Below are 20649 nucleotides of genomic sequence, written 5' to 3' on the forward strand. Positions count from 1 at the left end.
GCCGAACAACTACCATACAATGATCTGAAAATGAAACCGGCACAGTTTCACCTAACAGACCAAGGGAAATGAGCGAGGAAGATACATATATCCAGTCTACGCGTGCGTGGGACCGCCCTTGGATACGCGTGAATATGCTAGTTGCATGACATAAGGGCCCTGTTTGAATGAGTTCTGCGTACTCTGCAACATGCAACAACACTTCGCCACTCCTGTATCTGTGAGCGCTAGGCTCGACTCGGCCATTCAGGCGACATACACAGTCTCCCATTAGCACAACGTGCCGATCACAGTGGAGGTGGATAGTCATGCCTTCAACCATATCGACACGCTTCGCTTCATTATTTGACGCATAAACATAGATCAGTCTCCATGGCTTTCTGTGGAGCAGAAAATCGCAGCTTATCAGCCGCCCTGAAGAGTCAGTAGAATAAGAGAAATCCTTTCGCAAAAACAAGAAGCAACAGACCTAAGGAAACACAGATTCAGCATTGCAAACACCAGCTCTTCAGAGGTCGCCATGGAGACCACACAAATCTAAACTAGAGTTACATTTGTCTGTCAAGAGACGGTGATGTCGCCTTCAGACCCCGGCCAGGACTGCGGGACCACGAAAGTCGGTACTTCCCCTTGTGTTTCGACGCGGGTGGGCGGCGGCGTTGCTTGACACTCAGCGGATCAGCGTCGTCACTTGGCTCAGATGCGCACGACGCACGGCGCCCTTGAAGGGGCTCTTCAACAGGAGAGTTACTGGCAGAGAAGTCTAACCTGCAAGCTGTTCCTGTGCACTGGCCACGGGGGCTAGAGTAACCGGAGTGGCACCTTTGTGAGAATTAGAATGGGTGCCACACCGGGCACTGCAATGGGCGTCTCTTCCCGAAGCAGCGCTGCATGGTCTTCCGCTTTCTCCTCACTTTACTTGTAGCCATTCTGGGAAACAACCAATGTGTTAGCTCTGGAGGACTTGTCCTCAGCAACGACCGGAAGGTCACCAGCCGCATCGAGCACTTCCGTGACGTCCATAATGTGCTCTTGTAGAGTGTCGTCGGGGGGCCGCAAACGATGCCGCAGCTTATCCGCATAAATCACGACGCACTCTTCTGCGGTGTGGCCGAAACGCCGTTAGTCTTCACAGCGCGGCGTAAGGCCGTTCCGACCAATGTGGCCAACACGATTGCATCGGAGGCACAGCGGTGGTCTGCCCGGGATTAAAACGAGGCCCTGTATGCCACGCACAGTCAGCAGATGTGGGACGTCGCTAACGCCGACTCCTTCAACGAGGGACAGAACAACATTCCGGCTGCGTGTTCTCGACTGTCCCAAGTCCGCCAATTTTTAGTTTTCTGTGGAGATCGAAGTCACCTTCCCGTACGCCTGGAGTGCCTCACGTATGAAGGCCTTTTCCAAGCGCTCTGGAAGCGACATAAGCTTCAATTTCATCACTTTTGGTTCTTGGTGTACGACGACGTAGCGACGGCCCTTGACTACTAGATCTCCGCATGCTACCAGCTCTTCTTTCTATTGCGCACATGGGACATCTGAAATTAGCAAATTGAACTTAACTTATTTCTTTGAGGTCCACAACATTACAGAGGGCATCTCTGAAGTCTTGTGCCCGGTACGGGCGCCCGGCATGGTCCGCGTGCAAGAAAACGTAGTCAGTGGCCAGCTTACCAGTTGGGAGAAGGGGTAAAACGACATGGTATTCATTACCACTGGCGGTAGCCTGTGCAGAATCTAGGACAGAGGCCGACTGAAGCCTTGGTGTGGAGAACATCGAGGTACGCGACTTCTGCTTCTTCTTAAAACATGGCACATACCCGCATGGGGGGATTGGCCTAGGTGCAGTGGCGTAAACAAAGAAATTTACATAGGCGATTACAACAAAATATTAGCGCCAAGCGTGAATTTTGTAAAATGTATCGATTAACAACGACATAATAGTATTCAAAGCAAAATAACAAACAGCATTTTGATAAAAAATAGCTCGAATAATTTTAAAGGAGTTAGCAAATCAACTAACCAGTCGCAATTATGTAATCATGAAGAATCCCACAAACTGAACCCAATGCAAATCCTTTGGCGCTCGCACCGAACGATAATAACACTGGCAGAGTTATCGGGAGCCCTAACCTGGAGAGAGGGACCTCCAGGTAAAATCTTTCTCTGAAGAGCGAACTTTAGACAGTAGAGGGAAAATGGCCTACAGATTTACCGTATCCGCATGAGTCACATAGGTTTGTCGGTGACCACCCACATCTGCATAGATATAAATCTTAACTGGACATCCTGCACCGCGACCATGCCACTGATACTTCAGACAGTTCAGACGAATGGACGTTCCAATTATATGCTAAGTACTGACAATCAGTGGAATTTAGAAAGGATCGCGTAACTTGGCTGATATGTGCTGGAACCGTTGAAGCCTGGAAATCGCCGGCAGACTGAAAGTCAAGACGGGATGTGTCACTGACCAATCAAGAGCTGACCTTGCTAAGTAATCAGCCACCTCTTTTGAAGGAATACCTGCATGGCCAGGAACCCAGAAAAAAACGGACCTTCTTTAAAGTGGATGGGACAAAAAATCGCAGGAAACGGCCCAAAAGATATTGTCGTCAAGTTTCAAGGGAGGCTAAAACTGACAAACAATCAGCGAGGATGATAACATGTGACATATGCCATGGAATTTTGTGCAGGGCCATTCCAAGAACCTAAAATTCCACAAAGAATATAGGAATGTAATCTTGGATGCGGCCAAATCCTGCAAAAGGATGCCATCTGCTGCTTTTTGGCAGCTGACGGAGGCATCGGTAAAAAGCACCGTACAGTGGTGAGCAGCCTTGTCTAGAGCGCTTGAGCAGTGCGCACTTGGTAACAAAAACCGAAATTAGAGAGCAGCCCCTCATTACAGTCCAAAGTTTTCGTGCCTGCTTTGTTTACGAGGCTTACTTCCGTGCAAACGTTGCAGCTGGACCCTAGAGGCTGCCACAAAATCTGGATTTGTTTGCAAGGAAGTGCACCGCCCGAGCGCTCTAGACAAGGCTGCTCACCACTGTACGTTGGGGAATTCCTCCACGTGATCAGAAAGAAGACCGTTTAAAATGTTTACGGGCATGTGTTTCATATGAGATGGAAAGATGTGGTCAAAATGGAATTCCACTGCTGCCGGCGTGTCGTCAACCCACTCCAAAGAACTGAGATCAACACCAGTCGGTGCTAAGAGGTTCTGCGTTAAATTAATTTGTGGCATTTGATACCACGGCCAATGATGAGAGAAAAATAAGGCCAGCTGAGACACAAAAACAGGAGTACTGACATCAGTCACCGGGTCCAATGGCCTGAGGAAAGTTCGCGCCGTGAGTATTGAAAGCGGGAATTTAGATCAGTGATACGGGCTTCCGGATAAAGCAGGGCGTTTGAAACTGATTTTGAAAGACCAAGGCAGAGACGTAAAGAGCGCCTTTCCAGTAAGATTAAGGGTTGAATCTTGTGGTTTGCGCTACCAGAGAACAGAATGCAACAAATGCAAGTATAGACAAGCGTCAGGCCGTGACGCTTCCTCGGTTTCATTTAATAAGTCAACCTAGTCGACCGCCGTAGCTGCCAAGTATAGGAGCGCAGAAGGAAGCCTATGCAGCGCTTCGCCAGATAATTCCGCCTGGCGAACAGGTTCAAAAAGCGCTGAACTGCTCTCCGGTCACCAACACAAATGTTTCTAACCACAAGCGACGCGTACGCTTTGAAATATGCGCGTACGCGAGTTGGTTTCGAAGGCAGCGTCGCTTGGCGCGGGGTAGGCATGCTGCGTTTTTGCCTACACCCCGCGTCGCTGCCGACCGCAGCGTCACCTTTGTTTACAAACATGACGCTTGTCGATAGGTCTTACATAGGCTTTGTATAGTAACAATAATGTGTCGCGGCGCATCCCAAACTTTTTGTTGGCCATTCGTGTCAGCTGGCCTAGAGCCCGTTCTCCTGTAAACACACTGTTCTTTATATGAAGGCCCCAATCTAATGTTGAGTGATAAGTAACGCCTACATATTTAACGGATTCCCTGCAGTGGGCGTAGCCAAGCTGATGGTGATGATGACTTGTGGAATGTGGTTAGAGCGATATACTAATGAAATGTTCGAAGACCGCTTGGAACAGCGTCTTCGTCTTTTTCCACACGCTTTCGTTTGAACTGAATAAAAGTGGCCAAAGTTAATGCGTTGTTGTCTTTATGTTCGTGAAGTGTCTGTGTAGTGATTTATTTATTTATTTAGGACATACTGCAGGCCCACTGAAGGGCCCTGGCAGGAGGGGCACAATAAACACAATACAAAAAAGCACAAAACAAAAGTACCGGGCAAGTAAAAAAAAATCAATGAACGGCCTGTTCAATGGCATCAATGTCAACTGTTGATGATGGTGGTAACTGATTCCACTCGGTAATGGTGCGGGGAAAAAAGAGAATTTGAATATGTTAGTTCTGGCAAAGTAAGGTTTTAACGATTCAGTGTGCCTGTTACTGGTTGACCTGGACGTTATCGGTTGGAGATACAAATCGGGGGCCATTGACAGTTTGTTAGTTTTCAATAGGAAGAGAAATCTTAACCTTAGTATTCTACGCCGAGTTTCAAGGGACTGTATATTATGTTGAAGCAACAGAGCAGATGGTGAGTCAGTGGTGCGACATTTAGAAAATATAAACCGAACTGCTTTGCGCTGAATTCTTTCAAGGGCATTAATGTTAGTCTTTGTGTGAGGATCCCAAACAGTGCATGCATACTCAAGTTTTGGTCTTATCATGGTGTAATATGCCAATTGCTTAACGTTAGGGGGAGCTTGTTTTAACTTGTGCTAATTAAACAGAGATTGCGAAACGAAGAAGAGCATACGGTTTCAATATGTTTATTCCAACTAAGATTATTCGTTAGTGTTACTCCTAGGTACTTGTATTCTTTGACTTCTGAAAGGTGCCGAGTGGGAAGATTATATGAAAAGGAATGACTGTTTCTTTTATTAGTGATCCGCATAAATACTGTCTTGTCAGCGTTTAGTTCCATCCCCCATTTAACGCACCATTCACTAACGTTCTGTACGTTATGATTAAGTAAAACCTGGTCGCCTTGAACTTTAACTTCATTAAACAAAACACAATCGTCGGCAAACAACCTAATTTTAACAGGATGAGAGATGATGTCTGTAATGTCATTAATATAGATAAGAAACAGTAATGGCCCAAGGACACTGCCCTGCGGGACACCAAAAGTGACTGGAAGTTTGTTAGAACAATGACCATCGATACTAACATATTGAAATCGGTTAGATAAATAAGCCGCAACCCAATTAACAATAAAAGAAGGAAGACCTATAATTTCAAGTTTATGGATAAGTTTATGCGTACTACATGAGTAATACCGTGGCAGCCCTGCAACACGCTGTCGCGTTCAACTCTTAAAGGCGAAGCTTAAGCGTCCTCCAATTTTCTAGCCGCGTTATCTGTCGGGCATTGAAGCTTTACGACTTTAAAAAAGCGCAAATTAGCATGATTAAGTTTTAGTAGGCGTTGTCTCCTTTAGGTTCGTTTGTCTCTGGGCACTAAGCTCACGCTTTTCTTATTTTTCACGCGCTGTTCTTTAGGTTGTGCTCTCCTTTGCGCATGCTCATCGAATGATAGTGGTGACCGGCTCCCATATATTCGAAGCGGTGGCTTTTTCCAAGAAAAAGTTGGAAGTTAGCGCCTTTCTCGTCTACATCTGAGTCCAAACTGAAGGCACAGCGCAGGAAAGAAAGGACTAAGACAGAGACAAACATAGCGCTGTGTTTGTCCTGTCCTTAGTCCTGTCCTTAGTCCCGTCCTTCGCGCGCTGTGCCTTCAGTTTGAACAATGTACCGACTAGCCCTTACTGCAATACACATCTGAGTCGTCCGTGTCTTTTACTTTTTTGTGCTGTTTTAAAAAAACTGTTACCAACTAGCCCAAACCAAGCTACTGTGTTCATCCTCGCGACGGAAGTTTAAGCAGCGGCTGTCGACTGCGCCTCAGTCACGCATTGAGACAGTGTCTGTTCGTGAGAAAGACAGCGTGTACTCGCCTGGTGGTGGCGAAGCGCTTCCCACCCACGTTGAGCAGGACCCACTCTGCGTCGTCACAGAACGGCACGGCTGCGGACTGTTGCGGCAGCGCAGGACCTGCATTCAAAACAAATTAACAAAAAACGGTCCAACTCCTGCGTTAGGGATGAAGCGAAAATATTCTGCCGGTGGGATGCAAGTGACAGAAACGCGGCAGCTGATGAAATTGGCAATCACATGGGCGATGTGTAATTACAGTCTTAGTGATCATGAAACAGTTGCAATGTCAGTGTGCATTTGAAGTGTTGTGGATTGAAAGTGCGACTACTCACTACTCATTTAGCCTAACTGGATCCAAGCACTCCTATGACAGCTTCATTCCATCATCACCATCAGCCTGTCTACGCCACTGCAGGAGAAGGCCTCTTCCATGTCTCTCCAATTAACCCTGCCCTTCGCCAGTTGCGGCCACCGTATCCCCGCAAATTTCTTAATCTCATCCCCCCACCTAACTTTCTGCCATCCCCTGCTACGCTTGCCTTCTCTTGGAATCCACTCCGTTACCCTGGCAACTGCAGCACTTTTTTGAGAATTTCGCGATATTCAAGGACTCAAATCTATGTAGGCTGTAGGTAAAGCATGCTGAGTGTTTTCGCACTAGCATTTAAAATAGCGACGTAATCGACGATTGAAATTTGCGCTTATCCTTAATGCCCCGCAGGAGTGCAGGGAAATGCAGCGTGACGTAACGGAAGGTATGATTTCAAATTGCCGCTGTCGTCAGCCGCACCCTGCCCTGACGCGTTAGACGCCGCCAAACAACTCTCGGCAGGGTTCGCCTTCGGTGGCGCTGGTTTTTTTCCTTCAAAGCAGGCGTTTGTGCGTTGTATATGTACCGATACCTTCGATGACGTCATCATGCCCCCCCCCCCCCACACTTGGCGTTGTGCGCTGCGGAGAAGCTTGAAGGGCATGCGGATTTTAATCGGCGATTGCTTCACTATTTCAAGTGCTAGCCCAAAAAGACTTCGCATGCTTTATCTGCAAGTTTCACACATTCGACCGTATTAAGCTCGTTGATTTCTAAAACATATGCAGTTTCCCTTTAAGGACCAGCGGTTATCTTGCCTTCACATTACACGCACTGTCCAAGCCCATTTCTTCCTCTTGATATCGACTAGGATATCATGAAGCTGCGCTTGTTACCAATATCCCTTAAGAGAGAAGTATACAACAGCTATATCTTACCGGTACTCACCTATGGGGCAGAAACGTGCAGGCTAACAAAGAAGGTTCAACTTAAGGACACCGCAGCGAGATATGGAAAGAAAAATGATATAGGTGTGACGTTAAGAGATCGGAAGCGGAAGGAGTGGGTGAGAGAACAAACGCGAGAAGACACGATTCCCCATCTACGCTTATGAAGCAACACAACATTCACACCCTAGAATCCCGAAGGAAGGTTAGTCGCCTCATCTTGCTTCATCACTGCCTGCAAGGAAAAATAAAAATGAAGTTGCCTAAATGCGTCAAAGCTCATTGTACGAGAAGAACCAGACATACGCAGGAACACTCAATGGCACCAATTTTCGCCCGCACAAACACATTTAAAAATAGTTACTACCCTAGAACTGTATCCGAATGGAATGCATTATCTTCTCATATTTTTCTGTCCAGCAATTTTGTAGCTGAGTTGGAACGTCATCTTTTTATTTCATGAGTTTTGTTTGTTTTGTGTTGCGATGCCTGTCTATATATTCAATTCTGATTGATTGTCTGACTTATTTCTTTTTTTTCTCTATGCATATGCTTGTCATTTTTTGTATTGAAAAATGTTTGAATGTGCCCCTCCTGCTAGGACCATGCATGGTCCGCAGTATTTCAAGTAAAAAAATAAAAAATGACATCCTAGTCGAAATCAAGAGGAAGAAATGGGCTTGGGCAGGGCATATAATGCGAAGGTCCTTAACGATAACGGAGTGGATTCCAAGAGAAGGCAAACGTAGCAGGGGGTGGCAGAAAGTTAAGTGAACGGAAGAGATTAATAAGTTTGCGGGGATAAAAGGACAGGGTTAATCGGAAGGACATGGAAGAGGCCTTTGCCCTGCAGTGGGCGTAGTCAGGCTGATGATGATGATGATGAAGATGATGTTCCCTCACCCACTCCGCCCGCTTCCGATCTCTTAACGTTACAGCTATCATTTTCCTTTTCATAGCTCGCTGCGTTGTCCTTAACTTAAGCTGAACCCTTTTTGATAGCCTCCACATTTCTGCCCCATAATTGAGTACTGATAAGATACAGCTGTTGTATACTTCCCTCTCGAGAGATATTAGTAAACTGGCATTCATGATCTGAGAGAACCTTCGTAAGCGCCCTAACCCATCCTTATTCTTCCCAGTTATTTCCCTCTCATGATCCCGATCAGCAGTCACTACCTGCCGTATGTACACACACTCCCTTACTACTTCCAGCACATCGCTACCAATTGCAAATTGCTGTTCCCATGCTTCACTGTTGAACATTACTTTGGTTTTCTGCATGTTAATTTTTAGGTCCATCTTTCTGCTTTGCCTGTCTAAATCAGTGATGATGCTTTGCAGTTCATGTCCTGAGTGACTTAGAAAGGCAACGTCATCAACGAATCGCAATTACTTCGGTATGCTCCATTAACTCCTATTCCCAACTGTTCCAATTCAGGCTTCAGTATGACTCCTGTAAACAGGCAGTGAATAGCAATGGCGAGACTGTGTTTCCCTCCCTGACAGTCGTCCTTATTGGAATTTTGTTGCTGACTTGGTTGTTGTCCTGACGCTATTAGCGATTACCTTAGTAAAAACGTTGTAGGCAGCGGATAGTAAGCAGGATGCGTTGTTGGGCAAGTTGGTTCATATTGCTTTAGAAAGATGGGATGCGCACATGAGACAATCACAAGAAAGAAGACGGGACGGGCGCAAACTAGCAACTGAGGTTTATTCAAGAAATCGACATTTGTACATAAGCATGTCAGCACTGGCAACAAAGGGCTTCAAGGCAGATAGGGCAGATATAAAACGAGATAAAAACACTAGGTGGATTCAGGTCATCATGTTTTCGAGGAAACGTGTCTCTCTACTATAAAGTGCGATTGATGTGTCACTGATGCAATCTTTTCCTTTCTTTTCGATGAAATATGCCTCGAGAAGTTCCCGTGCTTTATCGTTACGGCACTTGCGTAGAATCTTTACTTGTGTCAGGAGAGGCATGCATTTGTGTTCCAGGCAATGTAACGGCAAGTGACGCTGCTCCTTGTTTTCGATTGAACTTTCGTGCTCACGAGTGCGGACATTGATACAGCGGCCGCTGTATCAATGTCCGCACCTTAAATTTTTTATCCATATTGCTAATGACATTGCCCTCTTTGTCCCTAAACGCATACATCTGATTTCTACCTTGTGGGGTTGAAACTGGGGCGATAAACACGTTCTCCCCGTTTAAGCGCGGCTGACTCAGTTCAAAACCGCGCTGACCCCACCCCGTGGTCGCGTACGCTACTGAGCGCACGCCGACCACGGCGGGCCTTGCTCTGCGGGAACAAAGGAACGACACACTGGCTGACACAAACAAGGCATTTATTGCTATAGCAACAATAACGCCAGCTAGCAACAAAATACACTGAGGAATCTAGGATGTCCGACTCACCAGCACGGCTACGAGCGAACGTCCGCCCACGGTAGGGCAAAGGGATAAACTTCGAGGTCGAGCGGGACGGGCTTGGCGGGAGTAAGTTCCGGCCAAGAGGCGCCCGTCGACGAAGAGCGAAGCCGCGAGCGAAACGTCCGCTTGCTTCCCGGTGCCGAGGGAGAAGAGCCCCCCGTCGCTCCCCGCGAGCGCGCAGCAAAACGCCATCCGTGGCGCTGGTGTCGCTGCGACGCGAGCGCCCTCCCTTGTTAGTTACAGTAACCGAACCGAGAGGAGTGCTTTTCGGGGGGGCAGCTAACAACAGTGGGGTGCGTTGAGGGAAAGTGAACGCAGGGGACGAAAGCGTCCCCACATCCCCCCAACCTTAAATAGACCCCCGCGCCTGCAAGTTACATGCTATGGAGGAGTCTCCTGGTCTTCATGCACTTGAGGCAGGTCGTGCAGCGGAGGTCACGCCGACAGGGTGCACGCAGTCTTCCGCGGTATTCCGAAGGCGGCGTGAAGGTCTCCGCTGGGACGACTCGCATGGCCCGCGGGCTAAGTGCCCGCAGGCCCGCGAAGAGGAGGGCCGGTTGACCACTGCAGGCCAAGATTCCGCAGTAGTCGCCAGGGCAACAGCAGCCAGACGTGGCCGCTGTCTGGTCTCGCCACGGCTGCCCCGGATGGATGCGGCGAACAGGATACAGGCCGCTCCGTCGCAGCAGGCGGCAGCGAGACGATGTGCACAGGACAGCAAGCCGCAGTGGCTCCAGATCTGTAAAATTCACGAAACACACTCCGAATGCCTTTAACGTAGGTCACGGGAGGGGAAACGGTGTACACAAGGGCCTGGTGGCTCAATGCTCAACTCGCTAGCAAAATGTGTCGGGCGGCTGTGCAACGCAAAGTTCGAGTGAACAAAGCCCTTTCTTGAGTTGAACGAGAATGCTCGGTTCATGCGAGGTTAAAAAAAACGGGTGGGCCAGCAAAGTGCGCCCCCTCTCAATACCACGGTCCGGTGGTCGTGTCACTTTTGACAAGGTGCAGGCGGCTATGAATAGCCTTAGGCCTCAATGCCACTGTGAAGGTCAACGACCCCCAACAAAAGAAAGACCCGAAACGGGTTTCGTGCGCGCAGCCGCGAGGAGACATCAGCGTTGTGGGGTGGTCCTCCCCGCTCACTGCACGAAGCAGCTGCTGAGTGATCGGCGCCCACCGTATCGGACGGTGTCGGAACGCCCGGTGCCGAGCTGCAATACCAGCGAGCTCGTAACTGCACCCGTGGCCGCAGGCCACCCGGCTCCCAGAGCCGCGACTCCCAGAGTCGAAAAAGAGACAGCGAGAAAATATATACAGAAAACTCGGACCACCCACGCGGCTTCCGTACTCACTCGCTTCGGGCTCGGCAACTCCGCGGGCGCTAGGCCTCGCGCTCCCTCGATGCGGACCAAGTGGTTCTTGAAGAAACTCCAGGAAGAAAACTTCACAAAAAAACATGCTGAGCATGTCGAAAAGTTCAAACATGCTGCAGCGCAATACACCTCGCACTCAAGAAAGCATGCCGCAGGTCCTAGCAATCAAAATTCACTCTAGGCCTAGCACTTGTCAAGTCCGGACAAAGAGCGTTCCTCGAACCGAACAGACAGTCGTCCAATGTTCCAAGAGCAGGCCCCACGTTGGGCGCCAGGTGTGGGGTTGAAACTGGGGCGATAAACACGTTCTCCCCGTTTAAAGGGGTGGAGACACCAAATTTGTCGTTCGCGCGTTCTTCGTTTCAAACGTTTCTTATGGCTCCAGGAAGCATGATACACACCCAAAGATTCATATATTCACAGTGAATAATTTATTATAGCATTTTTAGGTGAACGATTTTCGGTTTCGGTTTCGGAACGCCGAGTTGTGCAGTGACGTCACAGAGGGGGAAGATCAACTGCTTCGCTTGGTCACGTGGGCCCACAAAAGTTGTGACGCACCTACTGCTGCATCGTCTGCTTTCCCACACATGTGCTGACCAGCGCATGAAAACAAACTACTGCACGTCTAGTCCCAGCAGCTCGGATTCTGACAGATCTGATTACAATGAGTGAGGACATCGACTTTTTTTTTTTGTTCGCACGCTAATATCGCCTTCGCGGATTCGCGTGAGGATGCGAAACACTTTGCAAAATGCCAGTAAGCATCGCTGCGCCGCTCTACCGAAGCTGCGCCCACAACCGGTGTCACACTTCGCTGCCGTGCAGCAGTACCTGAGCGCTGCTTGGGATGGTGTACAAATATCACAATAAAAGACGAGATCGCCTTGTTATCAGAACTGCCAGCTATACTCGAGCAGCGACAAAGCATGTCTGCTTATGTTGGGAGCTTTCGGCAACGGCACCGCTCGCGGGCGCTCCGGGCGACGAGCTCTGCTGCTGCCTGGCTGCCGTGGTCGTCGCTAGGCCTATAGCCTGTTTAGCAAGCGGCCGGCGCTTCGGAAGTCGTCTGCGCTATAATAAAAGGCCTACTTTTCACAAATAGCTGTAGTGTTAACAGAATCATCTCACAATAAAATAATAGTATGGTCAATCTCGACGCCTTCGGCAGCAGAGCTAGCGGGCGCCAGGCGAGCCGGACCCCAACGTCGCGCCAGCGGCAGCTGCTAGGCGCGGTTGTGAGAAAATTGCTCATATCACAGTTGTTACCTCTACCAGCAGCTCAGTATTGGTCAGCGATCCTCAAAAATGACACTTTTTTCACATTTCTTGTCCCATGGTTTATTATTTACGTCAAGAACACTCTTTAGCTCGCTTTTATGACGTCGGCAGACGGTATCCAGGCTGACCTACCGGCCGGCAGACTCGGCGTACTTCACATCCGCACAAGAAAATACAAAACAGCCATGCTACCAGAAAGGATGCTTTCTAGATTCGAGATACGACAGCATGACTGTGCTAAAAGTGGATCTTTCGGCAGCGACACTGCCTGCGGCAACGCCGGCCGACGACCTGCGCGCTGGTCCCAGACTGCCCTAGTCGTCGCTATGCCTAGCTGCTTTCGCATATCGACTCCGCAGCTGAGGGCGCTTCGGGACTGGCCAGCGCTCAGAAACGTGCTCCGCTCGGCACCCCTTTACTGTGAACTCGTCCCATAATAAAAGATATGTTCGATTTCCACGACGTCTTCAGCAACAGAGCTAGCAGACGGCAGGCGATCCGCACCAGGTAGCAGCAGCACAAAACCGCTGATGAAATTTGCTTGCATTGCAGTCATCACTTCTACCAGGAACTCGGTATTTGCCAACGATCGTCAGAAACGATGCATTTTTGATATTCATATATCCCAGGGTTTGCTATGAACGTGAACAAACAATACTATCGCGTTCTTCAGATGCCGGCGTTCGGCACGAAGACTGGCGCAGACCGCCCGGCTCCAAGGAGTGCGCCCTATGTCATCATGACGCTGCCGCTTCCCGTCGTTGTTGCCGCGAGCGGCCCGCCGTTGACATCTAGCAGGCCGGACGCAGGCAACGAGCTGCAATCGGACGTTGCGACGCTGTTCGCAACGGCGCGCCGCAAACCGAGCGAGTGGCGGTTAGCAGCAAACGCGGCTAGCTGGTGCGTCGACTGCGCTCACGCGGCTGTGCCCCGCTCATCGTACGTCACTGTATTTTGGTATGACGTCACTAAAACTTTAATTTTTCTGCACCCCTTGTGACGTCATGGTTGATGGCGCTAGCGATGGGTCTAGATTGTGAGAGTGAGCATTTAGGTAATCTTTGGAACCGAATTAAAATATTTTTTAAACGTTTGTTGCGTCCAACACCTGGCCTTGAGTGCCCTTGCATACATAGGAATCCCATAGCAGGCTTTTTATAGCTTCAAAATTTGGTGTCTCCACCCCTTTAAGCGCGGCTGACTCAGTTCAAAACCGCGCTGACCCCACCCCGTGGTCGCGTACGCTACTGAGCGCACGCCGACCACGGCGGGCCTTGCTCTGCGGGAACAAAGGAACGACACACTGGCTGACACAAACAAGGCATTTATTGCTATAGCAACAATAACGCCAGCTAGCAACAAAATACACTGAGGAATCTAGGATGTCCGACTCACCAGCACGGCTACGAGCGAACGTCCGCCCACGGTAGGGCAAAGGGATAAACTTCGAGGTCGAGCGGGACGGGCTTGGCGGGAGTAAGTTCCGGCCAAGAGGCGCCCGTCGACGAAGAGCGAAGCCGCGAGCGAAACGTCCGCTTGCTTCCCGGTGCCGAGGGAGAAGAGCCCCCCGTCGCTCCCCGCGAGCGCGCAGCAAAACGCCATCCGTGGCGCTGGTGTCGCTGCGACGCGAGCGCCCTCCCTTGTTAGTTACAGTAACCGAACCGAGAGGAGTGCTTTTCGGGGGGGCAGCTAACAACAGTGGGGTGCGTTGAGGGAAAGTGAACGCAGGGGACGAAAGCGTCCCCACATCCTGTGCCTAGTTTCCTCTTCGCTGCTTTTAGGCTGCCTCCGTTCTTCAGAACATGCTCGATTTTCTCCATACTGAACTTCCTCATGTCGGCTACTCTGCGCTTATTCATTAACTTTGATAGATCTGCTAGTCCTATTCTTTTTGTAGGGTTAGACGCCCTCATGCTTTGGCGTTTCTTAATTAGATCTTTCGTCTCCTGACATAGCTTCCCGGTATCCTGTCCAACCATCCTACCGCCTACATCTACGGCGCACTTCGTAATGAGAGCTGTGAGATTATCGTTAATTGTTCCAACATTACGGTCAACTTCCTCAGTTAAAGCCAAATGTCTCTTTGGCTCTTAACGAATACATCTGATTTCTGCCTATGCCTAGTATCCTCTTCACAGCTTTTAGGCTGCCTCCGTCTGCCAAATGTCTGTTCTGCAGCGAAATCCTAAATACTTTTCCTCTTACCGCTAACTCGTTAATGGCCTTAGTTTCCTCCGTTCCTTCTTCAATCCTAAGCCAATTCGGGACCTTACCATTCTATGGTCGCTCCTTCCCGAGTACCTCCACATTCAGGTCTAGGGTGAACGCATAGTATGAACTCTATTTCATTGTTAGTCTCACCATTACGGCTCTTCCACGTCCACTTCTTGTTCTCTCGTTTGCGGAAGAAGGTATTCATGATCCGTAAATTATTTATATCTGCCAACTCTACTAATAACCTCCCCCATGCTGTTCCTAGAACCTATGCCATGGTCACCTACCGCCTGGTCTCCGGCCTGCTTCGTCGTCTTCTGACCAATTCTAGAAGTCCTTATTACCAATTTCAGTGTTGAAGTAACAACATAAAGCCCGGGATACATGCTGCGTTTTTTTCGACGACATTCGCGCGGCAGAAAACGTCGCGGCGTCGCGACGCCAGGCTGGAGATACAAGGAGCGTTGAAGCGGCGGCGCGCCGCCGCGTATCCCTCGACGCGGAAGCAAATGTGATCAACAAGTGGCAAACACCACTGTGCAAGGAGGTCTGTGAGAACAGCGACGCTGACCATTCTGTAAAAATCAGGAAAGTGTCACTTCGACACTATTGCACAAATTTTAGCACGCGCGCTTCAGTACCTATAAAGATTTGCGTGCTCAAATGCATGCCGTCGCGTACCTTTGGACGCCCGCTCAGCCGCGGACGCCAGCGGCTGCGGTTTTCTTCGACACATTCGCTTCAGGGAGGGAGCGCAGGCATTCAGATCCAAGATTCGGCCGTGTTATCCAATAAAAGCGACATTTAAAGTCTGATGAAGCGTTTACTTTCATGACAATAACATTTCCGTGCCAAAAACACAGCGTAGTTACAGTGCTCTAGAATATTCTAGAGCACTGTAGCGTAGCTCATCGGCCATGGCGGCCATGTTGGCGGCGGCAGGCAGAGGACCGGAAGAGTGGGCTTTCTGCGCTGCTATTGGCTCGCTTCAGCCGCCGCTTCCGGACCTTCATGTTGGATCCAAAACTTACAAATATATTAGAGCCTTTCTTACAGACCGAGTCTGGCTTCATCTCAATGGGCGGCCGCGGCACGCCGCAAGGGGCAGTACTTTCTCCTTTCCTTTTTAACGTCGCCTCTGCAAATCGCCAGAACAACTAAACCGTATAACAGGACTCAAGCACAGCCTCCACGCCGACGATGTCACGCTGTGGGCGGAAGCAGGCACCACCGGAGAGTTAGAGACCGTACTGCAGGAAGGCATTGACACGGTGCAGCAATACGCGGGCACGCGGGGCCTAGCATGCTCCACGGAGAAGTCTGAATACATAGTGCTTCGGCCAATACGCAGAGGCAAAACCAAACGCGGACAACCCTGTAATCTAAACCTACAGGTTTAAAGTTAGAAGATGAAGAAATTAAAGAGATCGGCACTATCCGCATTCTAGGAATGTTATTTCAAGGCAATGGTCACAAGGGCGACATGATCCAAAAGTTGGACAGCGTCACGCACCAAACATCTCGCCTCATCAAACGGATAACTTAAAAGCACTCCGGGATGAAAGAACATGAATTGATCAGATTCGTACAGGCCTTCGTCATCAGTGCATAACTAACGTAGTTTATAGCATTCCCCTTACCTGTAACAATACATCGGGCAAACAGGGCGTTGTTTTAATGAAAGAGCTAGGGAGCACTACAATTTGGCCAAGAAAGGGAAGAGTGGGCATCTTGCCATACATTGTCGTGACTGCAAATGCAAACCCATATTTCGGAAAGTGCCGCGGTGGCTGAGCGGTTATGGTGCTCGTCTGCTGGCCCGAAAGACGCGGGTTCGATCCCGGCCGCGGCGGCTGGAATTTCTTTGGAGGAGAAATTCTAGAGGCCCGTGTACTGTGCGATGTCAGTGCACGTTAAAGAACCCCAGGTGGTCGAAATTTCCGGAGCCCTCCACTACGGCGTCTCTCATAGCCTTAGTCGCTTTGGGACGTTAAACCCCATAAACCAAACCAACCAAACCATATTTCGGAAAACCAAATTTCTTGGGCGCGGGAAAGACCAAGTCGAAAGAGAGATTGTGGAGGCGTACCATATTAGATTAGCAGGCAGTCAGTGTATCAGCGCACCATCTTTAGTGTTGCGTGATAATGAAATAGCATTTTTGGGTAACTGATTGATTTCCACAAGATGATCAGTAGGACTGTACATAAGCTTGGGTGTTTCAATAAACTATCAGTTGGAAGTGCAGCGCTCGTCCTGTCGTGTTCTCTCTTGTCCCCGTTTCGTTCGGGCTTGACAGGTTTTTGTATTATGCTCCGTCATCAGCCGCATCAACTACGTGGCCTCGTACATGAAGCCTTACGCCATAGAACACGACAAATTGAACAGCATACAAGACAGCTCTAGGACTCCCCATCAGCACCTCTACCAAGAAACTAATGGCTTTAGGCATCCACAACACGGTGGAAGAACTTATCGAGGGCCACCTCTACTCGCAATATACGCGTCTAACCACTACGACAACGGGACGGTACATCCTCGCTGCCATATATGAATGCATCACGAGAGCACAACGCATCCCAAAACAAGCCTCTCTAAGGAAATTAGAAACTCCTGGTCCCTCCCTTGCCGAAAAGCATGCACCCCGAATACCACGTAGCACGCCGCCAAGACCGCTGCAAAAACCTGCACGAACGCTACCACAAAGACCCTGGAGCGGTGTACGGACGCAGCCGACCACGCCGTAAAACGGGCCATGACGGCAGTCGTCACGGATGTACAGGGGGTCCTTCTGAGCGGAGGCACGATCAGTATACAGAAACTGCGAAAGAGGCGGTCATAGCCTTGGCCCTCACCCTACCTCAAACCACTACCGTCAGCTCGGACTCCAAACGAGCCGTTAAAAATTACGCCCGGGGTCGAGTGACTCCCCATGCGGCCTGAATCCTTCGAGACCTCACTCTCTCACACACGGTCAGCATCATTTGGGCACCCGCTCATGCCTCCCTTCCAGGCAACGAATCCGCCCGCAACACCGCCCGAGAGCTAGCGTACCGGACAAAGGGAGAAGACGGGGGCGGCAGTAGCTCTCAGAAGGATGTACTGACCGCATGCCAGGAACTTACGCAAGCCTACCGTCTGGTCCGCAAACAATATCCTGCGGGCCACAAAACCCTATCTAAAGTTCAGAATCGTCTTTTCCTGGGCTAGTTGGTTTTTCATGCTGTAGGTGTTTGCAACGCACACGAAACACGGACGGACAGAAAAGGGAACGAAACACAGCGCTGTGTTTCGTTCCCTTTCCTGTCCGTCCGTGTTTCGTGTGCGCTGCAAACACCTACAGCACTATCTAAAGCCCAAGAAAACACGTGGCGCCGCTTACAGACAAATCCGTACCCTCACCCCACAATTTACTCGCACATTTACCCAGACAAGTACACGGTAAATTCTGGCCTCAGCCAGCCAACCTCACGCATATGATGTGGGGTTGCTTTCCAAACGACATAGCAACATTTGAAATATGGAGCAGTGGGAGGCATTGATGCGCAGCTCAGACCCAGCCGTCCAAGTGGCGGCATGCGAGTGGGCTGCGGAGGCCGCCGGGGCTCAAAGGGCTCCCGTGTGCCTGATCCCATCACCCTTCCCTCTTAAATTTGCGCACAAATAAACAACAACCGGCCTCAGCGGACGCCGCGCGTCAAGATCTAGCCGGTCCTGACCGGCGGTGGCGGGCGTTTTTCTCGACGCCGGGCGTCAAATCTGCGCCGTCGGGCGAAAATCGCCTCAAAAACGCTCCATGTATTCCGGGCTTAATTCGTTCGCGTCTTCAACTTCACCGTTCACTTTCAGCAGGCTCGAGGGCGGCCACCACGAAAGGATTTCCGCATTGGCATTGATTGCGCCGTTCTGTTTCTCTTCTGGGCTTCTAGCCATGATTTCGGGCCTCCCCCTGCTCTGATTGTACGTAGCCGAAAATATTTCTTGTCGAGAAAAAATTCTCTATTTCCCTTTACCGTATTTTATTTTATTCTAATACGATTTGTAGGATGCAGTGGTCACTGTCGAGAGTTCCTTCTCTATTGTGTCATTCGTAATTTTGAACGTTCCGGACTAGCGAGAGGTTGGGCACGTGTCTCGAGAGACGCTATTTCCTATTCTAGTCGGGTACAGCGGGTCCGTGAGGGTGGTCATTGCTGCTTCGGCTATGACTGCAGCTAACTTTTACGTCCTCTTTATGACAACCCCATTGGTACGCAATAAAGTTCCCTACCACCACTAAAGGCGATGAGCTCGCTATTCGCTTCGCGGAAGATTTCGTCGAACGTGGCGTTGCGTTGTTGCGGTCTGGTACAGCTGTTCAGAACGAACGCACCTTTGCAGGACCGTTTGTTTGGTAGGAGCTGGATAAAGATGTACTCGATTTCTTCTTTCAAATCTATCGTTAGGATGCAGGTGCACGGACTCGTTTGGTGGGTACTGTACGACCTGAGTTTGGCTTCTGTACCTACGAGCTATATTTCTGGTGTTCTGTCTGACGTTTCAATGTAATGATGATGATGATGTCCTCAGGCTTAATGGCACATACCCATGGTGGGGGATTGGCCAGGGTGCATAGCGGATACAAACGCACAAATGTACAAGGAATGGAGTATTTGATAATTTTTTGTTGTAGCGTTTCTCTTTTTTTTTCTTAAACGCTCTGCGATTGCGTTGTATGATTTGTAATTTTTCTTTGTCGCGTTTCGCCATATTGATCAAGTGTTATGAGGACGGCGTTTTGCACGCGTCCCCTTCTTGGGTGTCCTCCTCTACTATGCGTTTACTGCTCTTTGTGGTGGAAATTTTAATCATTTTTGCTCTGGGCCATTTCCTGCAATTTACTGTCGATTTTCATTTCGTAGGAGTGGAACTTGTAGAGAATTGGTTCTACCGAAGCTTGAATAGTCTTTTTTACCGCCTCCTGAATGTATGTTTCTATGTTTGCTTTAATTTCCGCAAATTGCTCTTCTATTTTCGACTCGATCTTTTGTTCAAGGTTTAGCCCTATCTGGGTGATCCGCGCTTCGATCTTTTGTTCTAGGCTTGCTCGATTAGAGCCAAGCGCGCTTCAAATTTCTGCTCCAGTCATGCTCCTGGTTCCTTGTTTTCCTCTCGATCAGTTTCTGTGACCTCTTGTTCGGTTAGCAAAGCTGGCGTTCGCCCTGTTTTGCGCCCCAAATCGTATGAGAATCAAATAAATTACGGAAAATCAGTGAAGACGCTTGGTTGAGAAGCGGAAACCCCGGCACAGGGTGTCGACGCATCAGTAAGGACTGGGCCAAAACACTAACTGAAACCAAAAATCGCTTCACGCGCAAATTGCAGACCACCGACGGCACCCCGGTGGTAGACAACCACCTCTTGCACTTGTGGGAAGCCAGGAGATCACTAACTAAGAGATGGAAAAAACAAAAACATAACCGTAAGCTTAAAATTAGAATTGGCCAGCTAACCAAACAAGCGGAAGAGTACGCATGGTCTCTAGCCAAAACCAACTGGATATCTAAATGCGATTCCCTACAGAGCACCCTAAACACGAAAGGTACATGGACCTTCCTCGGGTGTTTCATTGAGCCTAATAAAACCAGAGACGAACAGAGCAGAAAATTAAGGAGGGCACTCCACGACTTTCAAGCGACAGACGAACAACCCGCCGACAGACTTAAAGCAAGGTACTTGCGCACTGCTGTAGACGATGATGAGGAGATGAGGACATACACCGGAGAGGAAAATTCAAAGCGTAACGCAAAATTTACCGTCGAGGAAATGAAAGCCTCACTGATGAAGCTGAGGCGAGATACGGCACCGGGAGATGACAAGATAACGGTCGGCCTTCTGGCCAACCTCAGAGATCCAGCTCTAGAAGATTTTACGCACTACATCAACGAATGCTGGGAACTGGGAGAGTTACCGAACAAGTGGAAAACATTCGTTGTAACGTTCGTCGCTAAGCCTGGTAAAAAGATAAACATAGAAATTTTTTT

At 49.4% G+C, this 20649-nt stretch overlaps 1 protein-coding gene across 1 annotated transcript in view; it reads right to left on the reverse strand.

Moving 5' to 3' along the window:
• The window catches only part of LOC149334614 (uncharacterized), a 133752-nt gene that overhangs the window by 70353 nt on the left and 42750 nt on the right, over positions 1–20649 (reverse strand). Inside the window, exon 6 of the mRNA XM_089557963.1 lies at positions 6082–6178. Coding sequence (XP_089414089.1) covers positions 6082–6178 — 97 coding nt within the window. The remainder of the gene's footprint in view (positions 1–6081; positions 6179–20649) is intronic.

Source organism: Amblyomma mixtum, chromosome 8, assembly GCF_055824585.1.
Source record: "Amblyomma mixtum isolate Tamu chromosome 8, ASM5582458v1, whole genome shotgun sequence".
Classification (NCBI taxonomy): Eukaryota; Metazoa; Arthropoda; class Arachnida; order Ixodida; family Ixodidae; genus Amblyomma; species Amblyomma mixtum.